Source organism: Dendrobates tinctorius, unplaced genomic scaffold (genome assembly GCF_039654945.1).
Source record: "Dendrobates tinctorius isolate UK_male_01 unplaced genomic scaffold, ASM3965494v1 ptg000008l, whole genome shotgun sequence".
NCBI classification, from domain to species: domain Eukaryota; kingdom Metazoa; phylum Chordata; class Amphibia; order Anura; family Dendrobatidae; genus Dendrobates; species Dendrobates tinctorius.
In genome coordinates, this window is record NW_027361676.1 from 4,721,463 (window position 1) to 4,734,645 (window position 13,183).

Genomic DNA, 13,183 nt, shown 5'->3' on the forward strand with positions numbered 1-13,183 from the left:
GGTAACCTAAAAACATGCAAGATTTCTAGCTCTCACAGACCTGTAACTTCATGAAGAGGCTCCTCTTTCCTCCACTCATTACCTGTAGTAATGGCACCTGTTTGATCTTGTTATCAGTATAAAAGACACCTTTCCACAACCTCAAACAGTCACACTCCAAACTCCACTATGGTGAAGACCAAAGACCTGTCAAAGGACACCAGAAACAAAATTGTAGCCCTGCATCAGGCTGGCAAGACTAAATCTGCAATGGGCAAGCAGCTTGGTGTGATGAAATCAACTGTGGGAGCAATAAGAAGATGGAAGACATACAAGACCACTGATAATCTCCCTTGATCTGGGGCTCCACGCAAGATCTCACCCTGTGGGGTCACAATGATCACAAGAACGGTGAGCAAAAATCCCAGAACCACACAAGGGGTCCTAGTGAATGACCTGCATAGAGCTGGGACCACCGTAACAAAGGTTACCATCAGTAACTCACTACACCGCCAGGGACTCAGATCCTGCAGTACCAGACGTGTCCTCCTGCTTAAGTCAGTACATGTCTGGGCCTGTCTGAAGTTTGCTAGAGAGCATTTGAATTATCCAGAAAAGTATAGGGAGAATGTCATATGGTCTGATGAAACCAAACTAGATCTGTTTGGTAGAAACAAAAGTCGTCGTGTTTGGAGGAGACAGAATGCTGAGTAGCCCCCAAAGAACACCATACCTACTGTGAAGCATGGGGGTGGTAACATCATGATTTGGGGTGGTTTCTCTGCAAAGGGACCAGGATGACTGATGCGTGTACATGAAAGAATGAATGGGGCCATGTATCGTGAGATTTTGAGTGCAAACCTTCTCCCATCAGCAAGGGCATTGAAGATGAAACATGGATTGGGGTCTTTCAGCATGATAATAAACCCAAGCACACCGCCAGGGCAATGAAGGAGTGGGTTCGTAAGAAGCATATGAAGGTCCTGGAGTGGTCTAGCGAGTCTCCAGATCTCAACCCCATAGAAAACCTTTGGAGGGATTTGAAAGTCTGTTGCCCAGCGACAGGCCCAAAATATCACTGCTCTAGAGGAGATCTGCATGGAGGAATGGGCCAACATACCACCAACAGTGTGTGCCAACCTTGTGAATACTTAACAAAAACATTTGACCTCTGCCATTGCCAAGAAAGGATATATAACAAAATATTGAGATGAACTTTTGTTAATTACCAACTATTTATTTTCCACCATAATTTGCAAAATAAATCTTACCAAGTCAGACAAGGTGATTTTCTGGATTTGTTTTCTCATTTTGACTCTCATAGTTGTGGTCTACCTATGGTGTCAATTACAGGCATCTCTCACCTTTTTAAGTGGGAGAACTTGCAAAACTGGTGGCTGACTAAATACTTTTTTCCTCACTGTATGGCTGCAGACCATTTGTTCTACTGACAAGGACTAGAAAATATCATTATTACCTTTAATGTTGTGCAGTAACAACAAAGTCCCAATTAGACAAAGAATTGTCTGCCCTTTTAGTAGCCATGCTCACATACTTTTTTCCCATAATTATGAAAAAGTGAAAATTGTAAGGATCTGTATTTATTTATATATTACTATGGAAAATGGATACTTTTTTTCTATTGCGGATTCACGTGACAGATCAAGGTGACATATAGGCTTCACTATCTGTGGTGGAAGTAAAACCAAAAATTGCAAAAAATCTTTAATTATTACTTTATGCCTCCTGAATGTAGTATGACATTAAAACAAGTCCTTAATGAGTCAATAACTAGATGGTGCTGTAGCTATATGTATAAAATTGTGTACATATAACCACTTCTATGTCAACTGCCTCCCCGATTGTGCCTCACCAAGAACTAGGTGACATCTCACTCTTGATGCCAGCCTCACCATTTGAGAAGCAACTGATGTAGAAGACCAAGCACTGGGTTTCATTACAGCCTGCTGACCAAGTACAGGAGCATCTACATTACATATTTGGTTATTTCATGCTTTGGGACAAGTTTTCATCACTTGGAATACGGAGGTAAATATTTGTTTGTGTTGGAGTATACAAGTTCAGTGCTCCTCTAATGAAAAGCTTGCATACTGGCAGATGCAGGAAAATTAATTTACTTACTTTGATATATGACTAAACTAAAGATTCTACATACAAAATATTAGAAACTAGAAAATTAGGATTTAATATCCGAAATCATATCATTTTAATGTCATGTTTGGAATCAGTCAATTTCTTAGGAGGTGTCCTCCTTGTTTTACAAAAGTGTGATCTAGACACATTCAGTCATTTCTGAAGCACATAATCTCTGTGGCCAATCTTTTAGGTTTGATTTAAAGATGACTTGATAGATTTCTATTTATGGGAGGATATGATTTATTCAGCTAGTATTACTCTATGTAATTGTCTCTTAATATATAGAAAATTATGGAATACTTCTTTTTACATCATATCAGTGCATGATATTCACCCTGGGAATTACATAGCTTTATATCCTCTGAAGGGGGTCACTATTTCATTCCATAGAAGATTTAAGGTGATTTAATTGCATGTAATGTACCACTGAAGTTTTTCAGGGGGAGGGACAGAAACTTCTATAAAAAATAATGATGATGACTGCACAGTCCCAGCCACAAAATAATAATGTAGGAGATCACAGTCCAGCCTTGCTGACTCTCTACTTAAAATCTATTAGTTTATTTAGGAGAACATAAAGATGGTACTAGCTCTATCTAGCTATGTGATGCTGTACTGATGTATCAGAGAATTTTTAGAAGAACATAACGAAAATAACGCAGGATGAAAGCTAAGAACCAAAGTGGAAGCTGAAAGGACTAAAACAGGAGGCTGAACTACATGGAAATAAGTGCAGTATGTAAAGTGAAATAGAAGTACATTCTAATATGTTAAGCATGTATATTTTTTTGCCCTGAAAGAGTCTACGAGTCCTGTAAGGCAAGACACCTCATATCATATTTCTATACAATAAATATTACTTCTGTTACTGAGTGATTAAGGAAACTACTGCCTCTTAGCTGCCAGCATCCATGGCTCTTCTTGTGATTAGCCGATCTGGCTCAACTTTACATGTGTGCAAGTCCGACTAGTGAAAAGAGCATCAGCGGTTGCCGAAAGGTGAAAGGCAGATCGCCATTTCCCATTCAGTGGCTAAAGACCACTGTTGTGGCTTATGGCATGGGACTGTAATTACAGTATATTTCCAATTTAATTCCTTAAAAACGCAATCCAGCTACACAAAATAAATGATTCTTTAGAGAGCTTACCCCAGACTGTCCAGAGACATATCACATAACAAATAATGTGCAGGAGGGTATTCATAGAGGGAATTTATAATACTTACTCATTAAATATCAGGTCTGGAGCAAAATATAGATATTGGCTGCTTGCATGTTTATACGATCGCCAGCTCAAGGCAAACGATGACAGGCACATCCAGGAGTACTGAATTAAAGTAATTTGGTCCTCAAGAGGCAGGTTCCTAAATCCTGTAGGAAAGGAATCGTCACATAAATTGATAAATAAGGAATATTGAAGTACACAAACAAAAACATATAAAGTGGAGTAACTTTGCAGTTATGCTGTGATTGTTACTTATCTAGTAGTGATCCTGACTGATCGTTTGTGTAAAAGCCAAGGGTTATATGCCCTCCTTCTCAAGGAACTGTGAGGGGGCACGGAGAATCTAGACACATCCATGAGACTCTATTTTTGTTTATATGAAATTGCAGACAATTTTTACAACTGACTTGGCCATGAAGCTTTTAACTGGTTATCCAGTTTTGAGATTTATGCAGCCAACTGCTCAGGGTGTGAATACATCAGGTATGAGATTTATCTTCCTGGTTAGATTGGGCCTGGTATATTATCAGCAATTTATTAGGACAGCCCAAAACTCTACATAATGGAAATAATGCCAGTTGAACAACGCTCAGCAATTTGAAGCCGTAACATTGAACAATCTCATGTTGTGCAGGGAGAGGCGAATTAATGTTTACATAACGTCTTCTCAGTTGTACCGCTGCTAGATGTGGAATATAGAGATGACTGCAGCAAACTAATAAAGCTCTTCCCTGCTAGGGTCTCACATAGCGGAGGGACACATTTCCTAAATACTTTATTATAAAACTGGAAAAACATCTCTTTAAGCTCAATGTGAGTAAAAAACAGAAGAACTTTATGAAAGTCTAAAAATTGTAAAAGTAAATATAAACAAAAAGAACTGGCAAATTTTGTGTCTTTGGAACTCCGATACAAACTTTGAAATAAGTAATAATTGTAATATCAATGTTTCCATTTTAAGACATCAATTATCAGATATTTGATCATATGTAGCGGATTTAATGTAGGTTTTCAGAGTGGTTTCGACAACAAAAATCTACAACAAATTTGAGTGCAATGATTGTGAATGTACTGAACCTTATTCACATGTGGCTCTAAGTTCATATCACCTTTTAGGACATGTTCTAGATTTTCAAATCTTAATGTAAATTGAGTACTCTATTTTTCAGATTATAAGACACACTTTTGTCCCCCAAATTTGGGGGGAAAATGGGGGTGCATCTTATAATTCAAATATACCTTACCGGCCGCGGTGGAGCAGGGTCCCAGGGTTGCTGCTGGAGGAGGCAAGAGTGGTGTGTTGCTGCAGGCCGCAGGCTAAGATGAGGGGGTGTTTGGAGGTGCGACACTGTAGGTGTTTGGTGTTGCGGGGGCTCCGCCAACTTTTTGTGAAAGCGCGGGAACCCCTGCACTCCCATAGTTTACATTGCAGTGGACTCCAGGAAAATGGCTTCCAGGGGCAGCACATGCACAGATGGAGATGTCGACACAAAGACCTCGGAAGATGAGATCTCAGTGCCAAGATCTCCATCTGCATATGCGCCACCAACGGCGGCCATTTTTCCAGACTCTACCGCAAAGTAAACCATGGAAGTACTAGCGCCGCAGATCCCCCAACGGTAGCGAGCGTAGTTCGAATTACGTGCCAATTCGTGGCCGGACTGCGCCTGTCGCTGATTGGTCACGGCCGGACGAGCTTGACCAATCAGCGACGAGGGATTTCCATTACAAATAGACTGACAGACAGAATTAGACGATTATATAGTAGATGTGCATTTTTGCATGTTTGGTTCATTTACCTGGAATTACTTTTGCCCATTTCACCACTTGTATCATCTGCTTCCCAGCCAAACGGTTGAGGCTGGACAAGAGGTGCTCTGCTGTGTCTGGCTGAACACTGTCATATCCTGCATACACTATTTCAGGTTCAATATTTTCAAGTATCACAGCTGCTGACAGGGAAAGTCCGGGGGATACAGCAGATATAATTGGAACGATAGTTGTGTTTGTGGAAACAGAGGTCTCTTTTGAGGTGGACGTGAATATAGGTTCCTCTTTTGGACTCTGTGCAGGAGGCTGTTGAAGTGGTGGTTGCTGGTGATCTTCATGGACTCCTTTTAATTTTCCTAACTTTTTTGACTTTCGAGCTGAAATGGCAAAAATGAAATGAAAATGAGATTATCTGGAACAGTATATAAACGTGTACTTAACCAAACTTTTTGTAAATATTATTTAGAGCTGATATCAAAACTAAAACTCTGTGAAATTACTGATAAGATTATGGGCATGTTGACATTCTGGATTGTCTGTGTTGTGGATATCAGAAGTACCGTATATTGAATTAAATCTTCCAATTTTGTGCAATCTTGTGCCCAGTGCTACATTTCCTGAATACATCAACAAATATACATGACTTATGGCATGACTTACGTATTTTATGAATTTGATTGCTATCACAGACTTTCGAAAAAGTTTTAAAGCATTCTATATAATTATAATATGAAAGATTCATCTTATCATTCATAAGAACTGACCGATAGAGACATGTAAAAAGATTACACTGATGGGAGTGCCACAAACCATTTGGCATCGGATAGAATTTGGAAACTCAACATTGTAAACAAAGGTCATTTAAATCAATATCATTTTTATTAAAAGTTGCGCTAAAATTGCCAGCAAAGTGAAATCTTTGAGCAGTGCCAAAGGGTTCAAAGAGTTTCGTTCATTCTTGAAATTGGTTGTGGTAAGGTTCACTGAATTCATCAATTTGACAGGCATCTATGACGGTGCTTGCAACTCATTGCCTTTCATTTTTTATTATATTCACTTAGGGATGTGATGACATCTGATGTTGCCCAGATAGAGTATGATGTTTGAAACATTTTTTTTCATCTGAATTCATAGCTAAGGCCGGGGTCACACTAACCGACGCAAAATACGGTCTGTAGTTTACATGCGTAAGACGGATGAATGACCCCTAAATAGTGCTCCGTTTGTCATCCATAAGCAAGGTGTGGTCACGTATTTTGCGCATGTCAGCATCTGTATGTAATCCGTACAGCATCCGTATGCCGAGATTTTCTCGCCGGCTTGCAAAATGGACATATAATGGAGCCCTATGGCAGGGTTTCAAACAGAAACGAAAGAATAGATATAGACACATAGAATGCATATATATATATATATATATATATATATATATATATATATATACACACATACATGTCATTGAGACAAACATATATATATATATATTTATATTTCCTAGTTCTTCATAGCAGAATAGCCGCTAATTCAATTGCCGGCTTCTGTCAAATCATTCCCAAACCCGACATGAAATGACACATAGTTTACATACAGTACATACATACAGTGAACCATGTGTCATTTCATGTTGGGTTGGGGAATGATTTGACAGAAGCCGGGAATTGAATTAGCGGCTATTCTGCTATGAAGAACTCTAGGAAATATATATATATATATATATATATATATATATATATATATATATATATATATGTGTGTGTGTGTGTCTCAATGACATGTATATATATATATATATATATATATATATATATGTGTGTATATATCTATTCTTTAGTTTCTTTATTAAACCTGTCAGTGTGAGTTTACTGTATAGCGCACTGAATTGCCGGCTTTTCTAAAAGACACCGGGTGCGTATTTCTCGCAATTCACATGTGTGGTCCGTGTGTAATGCATATTTTTAGCGCACCCACAGACTTGCATTGGCGTACTACGGCCGTAGTATGCTGACAATCGCAGCATGCTGCGATTGGCACGGACCGTAGAATACGGGCAAGAAATATACGGCTGTTTGGAGCTACCCCATCATTTCCTCAATATTGACTAATGGTGGTTTTTCCATTGTTTTTGGTTTGTCTTTTTTACTCAAGTCTCCAGTTTTGTGTTTTTTTTAATGAATTTAACAGAAACGGATAGTGGTTTCTGAAGCAAAAATGCTCTAAAAGACATCTCGGTGGCTTTTTAAACTTCCTATTAACTTCAATTATAAAGTATAGAGCATCTTCCAAGAGGAAGACGCCTGAAAAATGGTCAGGTCACTTATTTTAGATGGTCAAAAGCCTGAATAAATGCACAGTTATGTTATTTACACATATGCAGAAGCAAATTAGAACAGACTCCATAATGTAAACATATTCCCAATCCCAGAATCAAATATACTGGGATGAAACAGGACCAGAACTAACATTCGGGACACCCATAGATATTAGGAGACAAAAAAGAACAAGGTGTAGATCCCATATATATATAAAATTACAATACTTTATTAGAAAAGATAATACAATATCACAAAAATGACTAATTACATAATGCAGGGGATGGGTAAGCAAAAAGTATATGTCACACCAGGTCTGAATGGATATGTAAAGAGGTGGGGGAGCGGCAACTCCTACACATAGATTACAAGAAAGTCACATATAGAATGAGACCAAAGTTAGTATTAAGAAAACAAATGAGGAGTAAAGTCACAAAAGACAAGTGCCCAAGGCTTAGTATAGACAACCTTATGGCTAAAACAGCCAAATAGGAACAAGTAATCTCCCCATAAATCTTAGGATATAAGTAGTGCCACTCTTACCCATAGTACCTCTATTCAGAATCTCAGGACACGTAGGGGAAAAAGATTCAGTGACTTTGGATTCAGGGAGTTTCCAAGGGAGGTGTCACTGAATTGCTGTTATATTTTATTAATACTTTTTATTTATTTTTGCATATCTTATTGTCTGGTGCAATCCCCATTAGGATGTGCTCCACTATTGCCAATGCCATCCAGTGCACGTCTTGCCGCATGTATGAAATCCTTTAACAGCCGGTCGAGGGTGCATACTGCTGTGCGAGATGTGAGCACATTGTGCATTTGGAAGCCCAGATACTGGATCTAAATGTGCAGCTGGCAACACTGAGATCCATAGACAATATGGAAAGGAGTCTTCTGCTCACTGAGCAGACGCTCAATGGGATAGATGAGGGGGGGGATGCTAGGTTGAAGCTGCAGGACAATGAAGCAGCTAGCTGGGTGACAGTTAGAAGGCGGGGTAGAGGGAAGAGCACCAGGGAGGCTAGTCCTGATCTTGCACACCCCAATAAGTTTGCTAAGTTGGCAGATGAGGGGAGTGTTAGGGAAGGAGTAGCACTGCTGCAGCAAGGCATGTCCTCTGAAAGCCGGAGGAGTGTCTGCTCCAGTAAGGGGGGAAATAGGAGAGCAGGGCAGGCCAGCCAGGTTCTGGTAGTGGGAGACTCAATTATTAGGGGAACAGATAGGGCAATCTGTCACAAAGACAGGGATCGTCGAACGGTGTGCTGCCTAACTGGCGCTCGAATCTGACACATCGCTGATCGGGTTGACAGATTACTGGGAGGGGCTGGTGAGGATCCAACGGTCATGGTGCACATTGGCACAAATGACAAAGTTAGAGGTAGATGGAAGGTCCTTAAAGATGATTTCAGGGAATTAGGCTGTAAGCTTAAAGCAAGGACCTCCAAGGTGGTATTTTCGGAAATACTTCCTGTACCACGTGCCACGCCAGAGAGGCAAGGGAGATTAGGGAGGTTAATAAGTGGCTCAGGAATTGGTGTAGGAAGGAGGGGTTTGGGTTCCTGCAGAACTGGGCCGACTTCTCAGTTGGCTACAGGTTCTACGCTAGGGATGGGCTGCACCTCAATGGGGAGGGTGCAGCTGTGCTGGGGGAGAAAATGGTTAGAAGGTTGGAGGAGTGTTTAAACTAGGGACGGGGGGGGAGGGTATTCCTTTTATAGGAGGGGAAGATAGTGCAGATAGAGACCTGGGCACAAATAATGAAATTGGGGGTGGGGGTGGCATGGCGAGTGGGGTTAGAACAGTTAATAATTTAAGAAAGAATAGAGGTACAGAGAGATACATAAAGTGCATGTATACTAATGCCAGAAGCCTCACCAACAAGATGGAGGAATTGGAGTTAATGTTGTTGGAACATAATTATGACATAGTGGGGATATCTGAGACATGGCTGGACGAGAGCCACGACTGGGCGGTTAATTTACAGGGCTATAGTCTGTTCAGAAATGACCATACAAATAAGCGAGGGGGAGGCGTGTGTTTATATGTTTAATCATCCTTAAAACTCATCCTTCATGATAATATATATGACTCTAATGAAAATGTAGAGTCCCTGTGGGTAGAGATAAGGGGAGGGGGGAAAAATAATAAATTACTGATAGGGGTTTGTTATAAGTCTCCAAAAATAATGGAAGCAACAGAGAATATCCTCATAAAGCAAATAGATGAAGCTGCGACTCAAGGAGAAGTCATTTTTATGGGAGACTTCAACTACCCTGAAATACATTGGGGAACCGAAACCTGCAGTTACAGCAAAGGTAATAGGTTTCTGACAACTATGAGAGACAATTACCTTTCACAACTGGTTCAGGACCCAACAAGAGGGGGGGCACTGCTAGACCTAATATTAACCAACAGGCCAGACAGCATATCAAAAGGGTTGGGGGTCACTTGGGTAAAAGTGATCACAAATTAATACGTTTTCATGTATCCTTTAATAAGATGTGTAGTAGAGGGGTTACAAGGACACTAAACTTCAGGAAGGCAAATTTCCAACGGATGAGAGATGATCTTGGTGCAAATAACTGGGACGATATCCTGAGACATAAAAATACACAAAGAAAATGGGAGACGTTTATTAGCATCCTGAATAGGACCTGTGCACAATATATAACGTATGGGAATAAATATGCTAGAAATAGGAGGAAACCACTATGGCCAAATAGAGCAGTAAGGGGTGCAATAAGAGATAAAAATAAAGCATTTAGAGAATTAAAGCAAGTAGGTAGTGATGAGGCATTAAATAAATACAGAAAATTAAATAAATTCTGTAAAAAGCAAATCAAAACAGCAAAGATTGAGACAGAGAGACTCATTGCCAGAGAAAGTAAAAATAATCCCAAAATATTCTTTAACTACATAAATAGTAAGAAACTAAAAAATGATAGTGCTGGCCCCCTTAAAAATAGTCTGGGTGAAATGGTGGATGAGGATGAGGAAAAAGCCAATATGCTAAATGACTTTTTTTCAACAGTATTTACACAAGAAAATCCCATGACGGATAACATAATCAGGGCTAAAAATTATCCGTTAAATGTCACCTGCTTAACCCAGCAGGAAGTACGGCGGCGTTTAAAAATCACTAAAATTGACAAATCCCCGGGCCCGGATGAGATACACCCCCGAGTACTGCAGGAATTAAGCACAGTCATAGATAGACCATTATTTTTAATCTTTAAAGATTCCATAATAACAGGGTATGTACCATAGGACTGGCGTATAGCAAATGTGGTGCCAATATTCAAAAAGGGGACAAAAACTGAACTTGGAAATTATAGGCCAGTAAGTTTAACCTCAACTGTGGGTAAAATCCTGGAGGGTTTTCTAAGAGATACTATACTGGAGTATCTGGAGAAGTATGACCCAATATCAACATGGGTTTACAAGGGACTGTTCCTGTCAGACTAATCTGATAAGCTTTTATTAAGAGGTAAGTTCCGGACTGGACCAAGGGAATGCAGTGGACGTGGTGTACATGGACTTTTCAAAAGCTTTTGATACGGTGCCACACAAAAGGTTGATACATAAAATGAGAACAATGGGGATAGGGGAAAATATGTGTAGGTGGGTTAAGAGCTGGCTCATGGATAGGAAACAAAGGGTGGTTATTAATGGAGCACACTCGGACTGGGTCACGGTTAGCAGTGGGGTACCACAGGGGTCAGTTTTGGGCCCGCTTCTTTTTAACATATTTATTAATGACCTTATAGATGGCATAGAGAGTAGAATTTCAACATTTGCAGATGACACTAAACTCTGCAGGGTAATCAATACAGAGGAGGACAATTTTATATTACAGGAGGATTTATGTAATCTAGAAGCTTGGGCTGATAAATGGCAAATGAGCTTTAATGGGGATAAATGTAAGGTCATGCACTTGGGTAGAACGAACAAGATGTATAATTATGTGCTTAATTGTAAAACACTGGGCAAAACAGTCACTGAAAAAGACCTGGGTGTATGGGTGGACGACAAACTCACATTTAGCGGCCAGTGTCAGGCAGCTGCTGCAAAGGCAAATAAAATAATGGGATGCATTAAAAGAGGCATAGATGCTCATGAGGAGAACATAATTTTACCTCTATATAAGTCACTAGTGCGACCACACTTAGAATACTGTGTACAGTTCTGGTCTCCGGTGTATAAGAAAGACATAGCTGAACTGGAGTGGGTGCAGAGAAGAGCGACCAAGGTTATTAGGGAACTAGGGGGTCTGCAATACCAAGACAGGTTATTACACTTGGGGTTATTTAGTTTGGAGAATCGAAGGCTTAGGGGTGATCTTATTACAATGTATAAATATATGCAGGGACAGTACAAAGACCTTTCTAATGATCTTTTTACTCTTAGACCTGTGACGGGGACAAGGGGGCATCCTCTACGTCTGGAGGAAAGAAGGTTTAAGCATACTCACAGATGCGGATTCTTTACTGTAAGAGCACTGAGACTATGGAACTCTCTGCCATATGATGTTGTAATGAGTGATTCCCTACTAAAATTTAAGAAGGGACTGGATGCCTTTCTTGAAAAGTATAATATTACAGGGTATATACACTAGTTTCCTTAATATTGTGTTGATCCAGGGAGCTAGTCTGATTGCCGTATGTGGAGTCGGGAAGGAATTTTTTTCCCCAATGTGAAGCTTACTGTTTGCCACATGGGTTTTTTTGCCTTCCTCTGGATCAACATGTTAGGGCAAGTTAAGATAGGATATGGGTTGAACTAGATGGACTTAAAGTCTCCCTTCAACCTTAATAACTATGTTACTATGTATTATTGTAATCAGTATAACAGTGCCGAACTGACACTGTGTGTAGGTTACTGTGCACAGTCCTGCTGACAGGTTCTCTTTAAGTGGGTTTCAAGCCTAAAAAGACAGTGTGCACATACTCTAAGGGCCCCGTCACACATAGCGACTCACCAGCGATCCCGATAATGATATGAACTTGTCAGGATCGCTGGTGTGTCGCTAAATGATCGCTGGCGAGCTGCCAAACAGGCAGCTTCACCAGTGATCAGGACAGCGACACAAGGGTAACAAGCGATGCACGCGCTTAGAAACCCGAGGTGTACCTTGGTTACCAGCTCCCAGCACCAGCGCGCTGGTATCTAACGTACACATCGGGTTTCTAAGCGCCGCGCGGCGCTTAGAAACACGATGTTTATCTTGGTTACCAGCTCCAGCTCGCTGGTCTCCCGCCTACCACATGCAGCGATGCGTGCTGGCCAGCGGGAGACGAGCGATCAAAAAAACGTCCTGGCCATTCGAGGACGATCAGCGATACCGGCAGGGGGGCCGGTCGCTGATAAGTGTCACACACAGCGATCTTGCTGGTAAGATCGCTGTTGCGTCACAAAACTTGTGACTCAGCAGCGATCTCGCTAGCGAGATCGCTGTGTGTGACGGGGGCTTTAGGCTAGTTTCACACAGGATTTTTTATGCGGATTTTGAAACAGATCCTCTTCAAAATCTCTATCAAAGAGTATTCTTAGGGTACCTTCACACTGATTTTTTATGTGGATTTTAGAGTGTATTCTGTTACAATATTCACATTAAAAAATGCTACAAATCTTTGTGTAAACTTCTTAATTCATGTCAATGGGAAACATGTCTATTATGCAAACGATGTTATTTTTCTATTTGTATTTTTCTCGCATAAAAAGAAAAAAAAACATGTTAATTC

The 13,183-nt window shown here is 40.4% G+C and overlaps 1 protein-coding gene across 2 annotated transcripts in view; it reads right to left on the reverse strand.

Moving 5' to 3' along the window:
* The window catches only part of NR3C2 (nuclear receptor subfamily 3 group C member 2), a 435,269-nt gene that overhangs the window by 70,381 nt on the left and 351,705 nt on the right, over positions 1–13,183 (reverse strand). For both annotated transcript variants that reach the window (XM_073576249.1, XM_073576248.1), the window contains exons 5-6: positions 5,160–5,507; positions 3,362–3,506 (exon numbers count right to left, since the gene is read on the reverse strand). In XM_073576249.1, the coding sequence (XP_073432350.1) occupies positions 3,362–3,506; positions 5,160–5,507 (493 nt within the window). The remainder of the gene's footprint in view (positions 1–3,361; positions 3,507–5,159; positions 5,508–13,183) is intronic.